The 14,182-nt window shown below is 40.5% G+C and overlaps 1 protein-coding gene across 2 annotated transcripts; it reads right to left on the bottom strand.

Annotated features, from left to right (window-relative positions):
• LOC144532988 (heterogeneous nuclear ribonucleoprotein Q-like) lies at positions 1-13,766 on the bottom strand. 2 transcript variants are annotated; one of them, XM_078273982.1, is made up of 10 exons: positions 13,626-13,766; positions 12,497-12,662; positions 6,947-7,065; positions 6,312-6,533; positions 5,156-5,332; positions 4,572-4,707; positions 4,245-4,450; positions 3,214-3,363; positions 2,964-3,085; positions 1-1,206 (listed from the first exon to the last, which is right to left on the bottom strand). In XM_078273982.1, exons 1-10 carry the CDS (start codon positions 13,626-13,628, stop codon positions 594-596), a joined length of 1,914 nt encoding a protein of 637 aa, XP_078130108.1. In that variant the 5' UTR covers positions 13,629-13,766; the 3' UTR covers positions 1-593. The 2 variants fall into 2 exon arrangements, with proteins under 2 accessions (XP_078130108.1, XP_078130109.1); XM_078273983.1 differs by having other exon boundaries at positions 2,985-3,085.
• Between the last annotated feature and the right edge of the window lie 416 nt (positions 13,767-14,182).

The following is a 14,182-nucleotide window of genomic DNA, read 5'->3' as shown; positions in this document are numbered from 1 at the left end:
TTTGAAGTTTTTGTACACGTGTGCGTGTATTTTATTAAAGCAGACAAACAGCAAAGAATACAAGCCAAAATGTAAAGCCAAAAAATAGGACTACCGGTCCTTTTTTTTCTTCTCTTTTTCAATAACAAGACACGCATTACTTTGTGACAATACAAATTGTATTTTCATTTGTTTTAAATACATGTTTAGGAGACATATGCTTTGTTGCTGTTAGCTAATTAAAACATGGAAACCAGAATCTCTAAAAACATACATAAAGCTATAAGCCAAATAGACAGCTCGAGCACATATTTGCATCTAAAAATTTTTCCAAACGTTGGTATGGGAAATCTTTAAAACGACCATCTTAAAAAAAGAAAAATAAAGAAAATAAAAAGAAAACCAGTTGCCAGAAACAGGTGGGAGTGTGACTACGGTTCGAGTCCAAGCGGATTATTAAAATATGTACAAAAAGATATCTTGCCAGATGTCACCCAATTGAGGAAAAATGCAGGCAACCGTACGGGATAGAGGGCCAATCAGATCAAGTCTCTAAATAAAATGACAAAAACAAAAACAATAAACACGTATTTTGTTATCAAAGCCCTACTGGTTTACTTCCACTGTTGCCCAAAAGAATCCTGATAAAATTCCTGGTTGTCGGATTTGTAACCGGAATAGTTACCAGAATGATCACCGCCCTGGAGCGGTTGCTGAGCAATGGGTTGAGAGCCCCAGTTCTGATTATTGGTCTGGCGACGCTTGGAATCTGGCTGGTTGTACCCATCAGCTTTGCGCTTTCCTCCTACATTTCCACCGCGGCCACCCCGAGCACCACGTACCCCTCCTCGCCCTCTTGGCGGCACGCCTCCTCTTGCTCCCCGCACACCGCGACCCGGTCCAGGCCCGCCCCGCTGGGAGAAGTTGGCCCTGCCTCTGGGTGCCCCGACGCCGCCACGCCCTCTGGCCGGTGAGGATCCTCCCCGGGAGCCCCGGTTGCCGCCTCGCCCTCGGCTTGGCACCTGGAAGTCGTCGTAGCCGTAGTAGGGGTCGTCGTAGCCGCCGCGGTAGTTGTGATAGTCATAACCGTAGTAGTCGTAGTAGTCCTCGTAGCCGTAGTAGTCAGGGGGGTAAGCGGCATAGCCCCCCCGGTTGCCGCCTCTGCCCCGGCCTCTGACAGGAGGCGGCATGTGGGAAGGAGGAGGGTAGTAGTAATAGTCGTCATACCTTAAAGAGAGTATAAGAAAACAAGGAATAAGAATAGAGACGACAAAATAATGAGCACAATATCAGAGGATGAGATCGGGATCATTGATCAGTTATCAATTATAATATCAGTTATAGGGTTGTATGGTTGCATATTGAGAAATGATAGCTTGAAAACATTTACATTTGACTATTTTTTAGGGGTGCATGATATATCTACTCAGTATCGTTATCGCGTTGCGCATTATTATATCGAAAGTATCGCGGAAGGTTTTGTGGAGCGCTGCGTCCCGTCCGTTGGCTGTGTGGCTTAGTTGTGTTTGATTTAGAGCTTGAAACGCTGTAATGATCATGTTTCATTGGCCAGTTACCGTGCCACGTGCACGTTAGTGCACTAACTGACAAACCCTATGGAGCGAACCACGTGTGTTCATATTTGGACAGAGTGAGAGTGTAAGTGAAGAAATAGACAACAAAACGAATCAGAGAAGAGAAAGAAAAGTTTTGTCCTGTTCTATTTATATAGTTTATACTGTCCAACCAGTAGAACATGTCCTGTTCTCTTTATTTATATATTATATTATATACTGTCCAACCAGTAGAACATGTCCCGTTCTCTTTATTTATACATTATATACTGTCCAACCAGTAGAACATGTCCCGTTCTGTAGACATGCTTATTCATTCATTCATGTTGGACCAGTCCAATATGACTGTCAGTTCAAATAAACCTCGTGTTGTATTTGTTATGAATCTATTTTGATGCGTTTTCCCGTAACTTCGATTAATATCGCAATATTCATAATCGAGATCGCAATGTCACCTTTTGTCAATATCGTGCAACCCTAGTTATAGGGTTGCATATAGAGAAACGATTGATTGAAAACACTTTTCACATGCAGGGGTGCATAATATAGACTCAATATTGTTATGGTGATATCACGTTGCGTCCTGCCCGTTGGCTGTGTGGCTTAGTTGTGTTTGATTTAGAAACTCTTACATTTGGACATTTAACTATTTTTGTAATCAAAGATGTAAAGGGGTATGTAAGTTTCTAAAAAGCAAAATACCGTATTTTCCGGACTATAAGTCGCATCAGTCAAAAAATGCGTCATGAAGAGGAAAAAAACATATATAAGTCGCACTGGACTATAAGTCGCATTTATTTAGAAATTTATTTCACAAAATCCAAGAACAGACATTTAATCTGGAAAGTCAAGTTATTAAACTACCCAACAGCAGCCAGAACAAGGGGCTGAATACGGTAGGTGTCCTCTATGTTAACGTAACACATTAACAGTTATTAAACTACCCAACAGCAGCCAGAACAAGGGGCTGAATACGGTAGGTGTCCTCTACGTTAACGTAACGTAACGGCACTGTTGACGAGCCTCTCCCAGCAGCACGTTGTTCAAGCACCCATCTGTGGACTCCTTCCTCCAGCTCTGGCCATCTGGATTTCAGCGCGACTAGCTTTTCTTTATAGTATAGTATAGTCGTCACAAGCCTAGAGCGCCTAGAGCGGCTGTAGACGGTAATGTTTTCAGCATGAAATAACATTTAAAAACATGTTACATTATATATATATTTTGATATATAAGTTGCAGGACCAGCCAAAGCATGAAAAAAGTGCGACTTATAGTCCGGAAAATACGGTAGTATTATTTAAGAGTTTTTATTTAATTTGCTTATTATTTTGTGTCTTGTATTATGTTTATTCTTTTGTGTTGTTTGAAATTAACTATTTATATATAAATTTATTCTGATCCGTTTCTTACATTTGTGTTTTGGCTGCTTGCCTCTGTTGCTTGCGCTCCTTCCTTTTCTGATCCGGTGGCTTGGCAAAGACGATCTCAATCGGCTCTCCCTCCAGCTCCTTCCCATTCATTTCTTCCAATGCCTGAGAAAAAGCAGCCAGTCGGACACGTTAACATTCCTGCCAATTGTCTTTTGGTTCGACAATCATAACTTATTATTTACATTCAGGCTGAGAAACTTAAATGTATAACAACTTTAGAAAATCCATACCTTCACTGCACCGTCCCTCTCTTCAAAGTGAATGAAGGCGTAGTCTTTGAGTTTCTTAACTCGCTCCAGTTTTCCAAACTCACTGAAGGACGTCTCCAGGATCTCCTCTGTGACCCCATTGGCAAGATTTCTCACAAATAAAACCTTCACCTGCAAAGTGGACAGAAAGAAGGTCATATCTAATGTTCGTCTCTCCTCGAACAAGTTAATTATATGTGCCATAATTAGACTCTTAGGACCAGTACTCTTTTACGCCAAAACGACTGTTTTTAACAAAATGTTTCTCATTGCTCTTCAATGTTTTACGTGAAGCACTTTGAATTGCCTTGTTGCTATATAAATAAAGCTGCCATGCCCTTTTCAAGTGACGTTTCCAGACAATGCAAATACCATTCCTACTTTCAAGGTGTCGTTTTCTATCATTTAGCACGTCAAAATAAAGGCCCGCGCTCCAAATCTGGCCCCTCGCAAATCAGTTTAGGTTTACCATAAATACTTTTGAACATGTAATCAGAATACATAGTTATTTTTTTGGCCATTTTTAGGCCTTTATTTTCACAGGACAGCTGAAGACATGAAAGGGGAGGGAGAGGGGAATGACATGCAGCAAAGGGCTGCAGGTCGGAGTCGAAGCCGCTGCGTCGAGGAGCAAAACCCTACATATGTGCGCCTTCTCTACCAACTGAGCTAACCCGGCCACAGAATGCATTGTTTTTTGCTAAATTCTATGATGACTAAGAAACTTTTTGCTGACTTTTCTAGAGCTTTATGTGAACCAAATCATATGTGAAAAAGACTATATGAAACATGCAATTAGTCATTAAATAAAATCATGTCAATAAACTATACATGTCTTGACAGGGGCGGCTGTGGCTCAGGTGTAGAGCGGTCCCCTACCAATAGGAAGGTTGGTGGTTTGATCCCTGTCCCTCAGCCACAGTGTATGAATGTCTGTGAATCGTTTATCTGACAGCCCATTTACATTTGATGGCCCGACACCCCGACACAGCGCCACACTCGTTGAAGCTCACCTTGGCCATGACCTCTGGGTCGGGATCTTCGATTGGATCGGCCCACTCCACCGTCACCACGTTGCCCCAAACCTTCACCTTGCCGCTCATTAGCCGGCGGCGAGCCTGAGCAGCCGTTTTGTGGTCTTCGTACTCCAGGAAGCAGAAGCCTCGGTTCTTCTTTTTGTCGTCGGGTTGATGGTACAGTATGACATCACTGAGGCCCTCTGCAAGTAGACAGAAATAAGGAGAGATTTTCGGAATTTAAAAAAAGCGGGCGGGGCATTGCAGAACACAATTACATGAATCGATAAAAATAAAAAAACACACCAGATTAGATGTTTTTACCTGTGACTTTACCAAACTCTTCAACAATCTGCTCCTTTGTTTTACTCTTGGGAATGGAGCCAACGAATAGCCTGTTGTTGGCTACAGATATACACACCCCAATGTGCTTTCCAGGGCGGATCTCATGATTATTGCACTGTGAAGGAAAAAGAAAACCTGTCAACCATATATCAGGGTTTTCCTGACTCAGAATGGGCTTTTTGGAAGGGTTATTTCTGACAATTCAACAAACATGTCTATTATGCTTGAATAAATGAAACCCCAATCAACTGCTTTAAAAAAAGAAGTATTAATAATATTTAAATACTACTGTCAGCACAGATCACCGAGAGAGTCGGACACAGCCAGACTCTGGACGGTAAAACTGAGATTAGCATTTGTACTTAAGTTTATGCTCTGCTTCTTTAACAGTTGTCATTTTCAGGCTTTTAGATTATGGTTAGTGGAGTATGCAGGAACTTTTTACACACACACACACACACACACACACAGAGCTTGGCTGCAAAATAGAAGCTAGTTTCCCAACTTCTGTTTCCCAGAAGAGAAGACTGTTCTGCTGAAAGGTGCATTCCTGACAAACTCACCAGCTTCACAGCCTCCTGGGCGGCTTCTTTAGTGCAGAACGTGACAAAGGCATAGCCCCTGTTCAGGCCACTAAGTGGGTCCATCATTAACCTCAGGTCCCAGATAGGTCCAGCCTTCTCAAAGAGGGGAACCAGCTCGTCTTCAAACAAGTCGCGGGGAATCTTCCCGACAAAAATCTAGGAGGGAAAAGAAACATTTAAAGATTCACACATCACATTTACAGACTCCACTACCTCTCTTTATATGAAGCAGAAAGAAATGAAGCTTTTAATGAGAATAGCGTTCATAAGAATGGGATCATAGTGAATTTGTTTCCTTTAAAATAATGACTGTAGGGATTGCAATTTCTTCGTTTTTAACATATCTGCGGGTATAAAATCTAGTGGCTTCTTATACATTTTAGCCACTTAAAAAGGTGCTATAAGCGATGTCACGTGTGTTTTAGGCTACAACATTATCACATACAGAAAACATCTCCTTGCTATCTGCCTGTCCCCTGAACACACTGTAAAAAACGTGGTATCTGTAGACAGCCCAGGCTCCACAAACGCCAAGAAAAACTGCGCCAACCTTCACCACCAAACGTAACAGTGTTCCAGCCAATAACAAGAAGGATTTGGGGGTGGGGGTTGGGGGGTTAGTGCATGGAAGGGAGGGGAAGGGAGGTGTGAGCTAGCCCTCGTGTTTGGTAATACTTCTAAGGTCAACAAGAAGTAACGTCACCCAACATCGCTTAGAGCACCTTTAAAAGCCAACAGAAACAAGCAAGCAAAAGTTCATAGTCGACTTTAGATCAATGCAAAGTCCAACTAACCTTTCACTAACCTTTCATTCAGTCTGTATAGACTAGATGCAATATTAGGTTGTTGAAACAATCACCTTTGTACTAACTTATGCAGTTCCCAAATCCACAGTAAAACATTGTTTACCAGGTCTATCAAATGGAACTTCATCATTTGAAGTGATATGCCAAAATATTTGCGGTTAACATCCCAGAAGTAAGCATTGCTTAACGTCTTAAAGTGAAACATTCCAACACTATTGTTTATCTTGGTAGAGCAATAAGACCACATGAAAACGATCTGCTTCCAGTCAAAGAAAACAGGTTCAGTTTTGAACCTTGGCTGACAGTTTGATTTACGTGACAACGTGTACCTCTGTTCCAACGTTGGGTTGGGCGCCCGTGTACACAGACTCAGGTGGGGGCCCGCCATACTTTCGTTGGCCTGTTGTTACATCGAGTGTGTAGTTGGTTCTGTCCAGGAGTTCCTTGATTTTGGCCTCATCTGGTCCTTTAGTGGAGTCTGAAACTTTAGTCCCTTGTTTCTCCCTCTGCCTGTAAGTCTTCATCACCCCACAGAGAAAGGCACTTTTGTTCTGGAAGAGAAAAGAACTAAAAAGTTAGAAATGTGGATATTTATTTACCTACCTACTTTCATGGCGGTGTGGAAAACGGCACAAAATAAGTTAATATAACACAGGCGCCCGTTTGGTCGTCATTGTATTATAAATCATTTTATTCAAATGTGCCGTTGACCAATCAAGAAATGCATTTGATGCCTTTGACTTTTATTTCAGCTTTATTTTGACTTTTGACACTTTTTCAAAACAGTATATACAGGTATACTGGCCTGAACTGACTTCAGGCCAGTATACCGTACATTTTTTTTTTTTGCTAGCCCGTAACAATAAACCTTAGCATTTAACCCTGCACAACAAAAAAGGTTCTAAAAAAAAAAAAAAAAACATTTTAACAAATACCTGTTTGTCTTTCAGATAATTAAACTTACTTGCACATGAGACAGATCACTCTCTTTGAACTGGAGCAGCACTTGCAGGGCTCCGTCCTCGTTGAATTCTTTCAAAGCTTCAAGAGCCCTTTCGTCTAGGTCACTATGTGCTACCAGGCCTGATGAGCACAACAACAACAACATTGTAAATATGGTGTAAAAAGGGAGACAAAGACAATCATCTGGACGGGTTAGCACTGAGAAACAAAGGATGTGAGTCATGAAGCAGTTGCACAATAGAGGATTAATAAAAACATTGATCTGCACCAGAAGGACCTAAAGAAAATAAAATCTGAAAGCACAACACCCTGATTGCGTCCACGTTTAATTATTACGCATGCTAACGTGTTGCAATACAATCAATATCCTCAAGACTCAAATCAAAAGGACAGTTTTACTGAAACAATAAACAGAGGCAGTGTTTTCCCTGGGTTACTGGGAGACTTGATGTTTTTCAACAAAAATAAATAAATAAATGCAATTAGACATTGTTCTGGACCATTATCATCACCATGTGTGTCTAAAACGTTGGAAAAGCTAGAGCAAATCATAAATAACACTCAGAAAGCATGAAGAAAAATCCAACTACGATTAGATCTGAGTAGGGCTGCACAATATATTGTTTTTTTATCGTCACTGCAATATCAACTGGCGCAAAACACATACCGCGAAAGGTTGCAACATGTCGAGATAGACACAAGCTTTGTTTGCGTTAGTTGAAAGAAGATCAGTAGAAAACTGCACCTTAAAGTGTAACTGTCACTTTTCAGTAGTGCCTGTCATTGTCAATTCAATGTTCAATAAAAGTGTTAGAAATAATTATTTGTTTTAATTCAACAAGCAATGTGTTGTATTTAAGCAGAATACTGAAAGCAACAGAAAGGCAGAACTGAGTACACTCTAATATCTGTTAATTTATCCCAAGTGTGTGTGTGTGTGTGTATGTGTATATATATATATATATATATATATATATATATACATACATATATACACACACACACACACACACACACACGTTATCGCATATTTTCCCTCCTATCGTGCATAGAGATGTTCCGATACCAGTATTGGTATCGGCTCCGATACTGCCCAAAACGCTGGTATCGGGAAGTATTGGAGTTTATGCACCGATCAGATACCACGTAATAAAGCCCTAAAGAAAATACGTTAATGTAGTTTGTTCTTTTTCCGTTATAACTGACTATCAAACTGCAGAATAAAAGAACGTTCTGTGGCATTCATTGTTTGCGTTTGTTCATGTTTCACAAAGAGTTTAACCTGAGCCAGACTGACAAAGATAGAAATAATATCACATGCATACAGAGATAGTAGTATACGGTTCTTAAAACATAAAATATATGACACACACTGGTATTGGATCGGTACTCGGTATCAGCCGATACGCAAGTTCTGTATCGGTAAGCAAAAAATGGTATCAGACCATCTCTAATCGTGCAGCCCTAGATCTATGTATATCCAAGCGTAATGACACGGATAGTTAGTTTTGATGCTCACATTGATTGTACAGTCATTCGGTTTAGGTGCTGCCAAAAACAGCCCGGGTGCTGTACCTTAACCCTGTTGTCCTCAGGTCAAGTCTGACCCCTTTCCAAAGTTTTTTTATATCAGAAATGTGAGTTTCTTTCAACAAAACTGCCCATAAATAACATGGATGACAAAGAATGTTGACTAAAATGACAAAAAAAAAAAACATTGAAAAAGTGACTAACAGCATTGAAAGTAGTGATCAAACGATTTCTATCAGCCGGCCGATATTTGCAGTTTTTTCCCGGCATTATTTACAGACAGGCGTCCACAGCCAGCTCTGTGTTGCTGCAGTTCACGTGCAGACCGTGCACTGCCCCTCCCCCACTAGCACCATGGCTGTCTTATATTACAAATCAAGCACTTTATTTCAGTGGCTACTTTTCAGGTTTATCGTTTTTTTTAAATGATTTAAATGTGTTGACAAAGGACATTTTGTGATGACCCGATTATATCTGTCTTATATGTCAGCAAGCAATGCATCATCAAGGCTGTGTTGTAGATGTTGATGAAAGCCTTTCACCCTTGCACAGTTAACCCTATGCAGCGCACCCATCCATATGATGCACATTGCAACACATAATTTGGGTGATATGAATGTAAGATGATTGCAGAAGTGACACTGATCTGTGTTTATTATTTATAAAGAAATGGCAGAGCAGATTCCCAAAACAAATCCAGTGTGGCAGGGTTTACATTTTTATGATGTAAAATGAGGACGCAAAAGCAGTATCGTCTCCAAATATCAGCAGCCTGTATCGGTCATCGGCTAAGGCTGATGGAAATAAAAAAATAATTCAGTATCGGTAGCTGTACCAAAAAAATCTGTATTGGTTGATCCCTAGCTGAAAGCCTAGAAAACAGAATAAAGCTTTGAAAAAAGCGTCAAACAACAAGGCACTAACAATGTTTTAAAAAGCGACAAAAACATTGAAAACCCCCGTCAGAAACGTTGAAAAAAAAACCGTCAGAAACGTTGAAAAAAACCCTGTCAGAAACATTGGGAAAAAACCGTCAAATACATTGAAAAAAACATCAAATACATTGAAAAAAAACAGTCAAAAACGTTGAAAAAAACCCCATCAGAAACATTGAAAAAAACCCGCCAAAAACATTGAAAAAACACCTTAAAAACATTGGAAAAAAACGTTGAAAAAACCCGTCAAAAATGTTTAAAAAAAAAACCGTCAGAAAGATTGAAAAAACCCGTCAAAAAACCTGTCAGAAAGATTGGGGGGAAAAGCATAAAAAAATGTGAAAACGTGTTTTTCAGTTTTCAACCGGGAGGACAACACAAGGGTTAAACAGCCATGACCTCGAATCACTTCTAAAGACAGTGTTTCCCTCGCTCTGTGGAAGACGTATGTGCGTGTGTTTGGCGGAGGGGTTTAGGCGTTCTTCCTGAAGAAAATGTTACATTTTTCACCCCAAAAAATAAGCAATATCCCCCGTAGAAGCACTATTCTTCTCTCCATGTTTTAACAAAACCATTTTCAGTAACATCATTTAAACTGTTGCGTCTTTTTTGTCGTTACTCGCCCGTTTATCACAGCTGCACGGTATGAGGAAGATATGCGATAACTGTTGAATAGCGCGATAACGATATATAACTCGCGATAAATAAACGAGATATTAAAGTGTTCTCAGTTCTGCTGCTTTCAATATTCTGCTAAAATACAACAAACTGCTTGTTGGGTTAAAAAATATTGAAAGGAAATCATTAACAACACAACGGCCCTGGGTGCTGCAGCTTAACTCTTATAATGGTCGGGAAAACCCTGAGAGATGCAGTTGAGGCTTTTCTATCAACCACAAGTGTTTACGTTAACCGTGCTGAAGAACATCCGAGACTCCTGATCAAAGAGGACAATCCACCTGCTGCCGGCGGACAGCTGCTCTATTGTTTGTGCCGATGTCACAGTAGCACCAGATGGCTTCCATCTACGCGTCTTGATGGAAGCGCCCATTCTTTTACCTACACAATCCAGTTTCTATGCTTAACAGCATGGCAGTACTTAAGACGCGTAGCAACGTATTGATTTGCAGAGAAAAGAGTCTTCTGTGATGCACAAAATAGTACATATTTTATGGATTTGGATTTTTTTTTTTTAACGTTTGTTTTTATAAATCAAGTTTTTGAAGCGTTTGACTTTTTTCCAGGTTCGTCACTTTGACGTCTGTCGGTTTATTTTAGAAGTTTTTCTTGTATTTTCACATGTTTTTGAAGCCGTTATGGGAAGTGAGGCTCTCCCTTGTGTAAAAAAAAAAAAGTACCGTAAGCGGCAGCTGACACAGTGATGCACATGCTTTACCCAAATTAATTAAAAGTATTGAACTGATCATTTATTTTACATTAGAGAGCGTTGTGTGAAACAATCCACATTTGATACGACAATTTGTTGAAAAAAAACCCAATTTTTTTGATAGAGACTTTTTGAAAATGGGTCACATTTGACCTGAGGACAACAGGAGGTAACGTAATATTAAACAGGAAGCACGCCAAACCAGAAGTAAGAATTAGGGCTGCATGATATTCTGTTTCGTCTACATCGCGAGGTGCGTGATAGTCACATCGCAGGACGTTGCGATGTTGACGCTACAACTTCTTTGCTGCTTGATAAAAAAAGTAAACTTTCACCGTTCTCATTTTCCATGATTACCAGTCGACCGTTCCCTTTAAGACAGGTGGTCATGTGACGTAACGTTAGTCCGACCGGGGGGGGGGTTGTTATGGGAAGTGAGGCTCTCCCGTGTGTAGAAAAGTACCGTAAGAGGCAGCTGCCACTGACACGTTGATGCACATGCTTCTCCATGGGTAGTGAAGCTACAGTAGTCAGTGTTTTATGTTCGCCGCAAAGACAAAACTAAATCACCTGATTAATGCAACGTAATCACGACGTCTCCCGGCCATTTTTCACCGCAGAAAGCTGCTACCAGCCAGGCTAAAGCTAACATAGTTAGCCTAAAGAAACAAGGCGTCTGTCCCAACTAACGTTATGGTTCGGAGCCACGACGCTGGAAACGTAACACTAATCTACAACAGCAGTCTGTGTCTGATAGAACGTCATTTACACTGATTTAGGTGCTCTTGGATACACAGTTTGTTGGAGTGTGACATGCAGGCTCTGCATGCACAGCAAACCAACAATCATGATCAATTTTAATCAGTTTATCAAACAACCAAAGCAGCCCCGCTAGTCGACCACAACCTGACATTTAGAGGAAGCAACATGCATGCATTATTAATACCATTCACTTTAGCCTGGATTGATATTATATGAATACAATAGTGTCATGTCAGTCAACCAGTGCATTTCTTCCTAATTTCCCTCTCCAAAATCACATCAGAAGAGTGTTACATGTTACAAGTATCTAGTAACATTAAAACAAGTCAATGATTTCCTGAGACAGCTGCACACTTATATTTCACAACTAATGATCAAGACAAGAGGAAATGGTGCATTTGTTGTGGCCTATTTTTAGCAGTGTATTAATACACGTTTGGGGCTCTGGTGAGTATATTTGTGGGGCTATATCAAACAACCCACAGTGTGTGTGGGGCCATTGGTGTGTTTAAGTAGCTTTGGTACAACAATGTAGCTTAGAGAGGAATACGATACATAGGTTAATATATCTATATTATTCTTACTACTATTATAATGTCACTGCTACTACATTGCACATATCTGTACATGTTGTTCATGCATTGTTCATATTACATAGCCTTATTTATTCTGCTCTTATAACAATGCAGAGTTGTCTTTGTACTTGTACTTAAAAGTTGAATCAAATCATTGTTGGTTCTGGTCTTTTCATGGGATTTGTTGACATACGAATATCACCAGCCTCATCCTTAAAGGGGAACAAAAGGCAGACTTTCACAGCTACTCTGCATCTCTCAGACGAGTCGTGTATTTCAACATTGTGGTGACGCCTTACATTTGTATTAACACAAGAGATAAATGGCAGAACACCCCCCATATAGATTAAACTTCTGCTTACCTGCTACGTAAAGTTCATCCAGCTTCTCAGCAACATTTTGAGGTAAACCAGCCTCCAGTAAAGCTGGGAAGTGTTCTGAGCGGGTCACCTCTGCCTCTGTGGTAGTGTCCATTGGTTCCTCCGTACCATTCCCGTTTACATGATCTGTGGCCATGTCTCCAGACATCTGTGCGGATGAGATTATAGCAGAGTTACCCAACAACAACAGTAGTAGTAGTTACAAGAGCAACAACAACAACAAGTTAACTGGGCGGTTTGGCGCCATCGTTCAAGTCTGGACACCGTTCACAAACTGTTAACAGTTAACGTTACCTGAGTGGAGAGTGTTTATTCATTGTTATATGCACAACAATTACAAAAGCTGACGTTTAACATTCGCAGTGAACAGTTATTGTGTATGTTTACATTTGTTTTCTGTATTTATTGTTAATTTAATATTAATGTTTCATTCAAAGATGCTCATTAAAAATGTACAAAAAGAAATCAGTAAAGCCGGTAAGCTAAGGCCTTAAATAATGCAGAAATACATGTATGGGGATACACTATAACCTCTATATAAAACACTGTAATGTAAACAGGGATGTAACGTTAATGTAAGTAACCGTGTGGTCTGTAACGTTACACGCGCACAGTCCGAAACCTAAACATGTTAACGTTAAGGTCCGACAATCACTGATTAGGGCAAATGCAGTTCGCGTTACCCTGACAGCAAAACAAAATAAATATAGGGTTCATAATCTTCGGCTAACGTTAAATGCAGCTCGTTTTTCCAAACATCCACCACGCCTCTGTTAGCTAACGTTGGCTAGCGGCACGGACTCGTGCAGAGCACAGGCCCCGGTCTCCGTCGCACGCGTGTAGATAGATGCAAAACTGAATGATGGTGAAGTTAAAAAAAAATAAACGTCATACCTTAATCCATACTGGCATTTTGTTTTGCTTTCAAATTTTAGTGCTCATTCTCCATGTATACCACATACTCTATAACCTTTTAGTCAAAGCGGGCCCATTTTTTCAAAATGCCGGCTAGCCGTGTAAACTAGCTGCTATGTAGCTCACACTGGCTGCTAACTCAACAACAAAACACAGCGTGTTTCCGTAGTATACCGACAGCTCGGTGTGTACATACCATGCGAATCTAAACTTGGGTGCACGGTGCTTATCCGCCGTGTTGAAGGTGCTTCAAATAAAGGAAAATATTCACGCCCGGTGCTTTTCAGGTTGATTTCTTTACTCCCGGTGAAACAAAATGGCGACGACGTAACGTCGCGATCTCTGATTCTAGCCTGCATGTAAGGGGTTTCTTAAACCGCTTCTCACGGGCTGCTCAGTTTCATTTACATCCGGTTATCTTTTACCAAAGTAAAAGTAACCCCTATTTTACTGCTTTTTAATGTGAAAAAAATATACATAAAGTATAAGAAACAGAAAAAATAGAATTAGTTATAATAATAATAGTAATAAAACAGCTGTCCCTCTCTGTGCTCCCAGCTCCCCAGCAGTTTACTGCATAAAAGATTGCAGACGCAACCACAGAGTCACCAAAAGGACCTCAGCCTCCTCAGCAGGTGGAGACGGCTTTGGCCCTTTTTGTACAGGACGTCTGTGTTTTTGGACCAGTCCAGTTTATTGTTGAGGTGAACACCGTGATATTTGTATGTCGCTCCACCATCTCAATGTCGACAC

Source organism: Sander vitreus, chromosome 18, assembly GCF_031162955.1.
Source record: "Sander vitreus isolate 19-12246 chromosome 18, sanVit1, whole genome shotgun sequence".
NCBI classification, from domain to species: Eukaryota; Metazoa; Chordata; class Actinopteri; order Perciformes; family Percidae; genus Sander; species Sander vitreus.
This window is presented reverse-complemented; position numbering and strand designations above follow the sequence as displayed.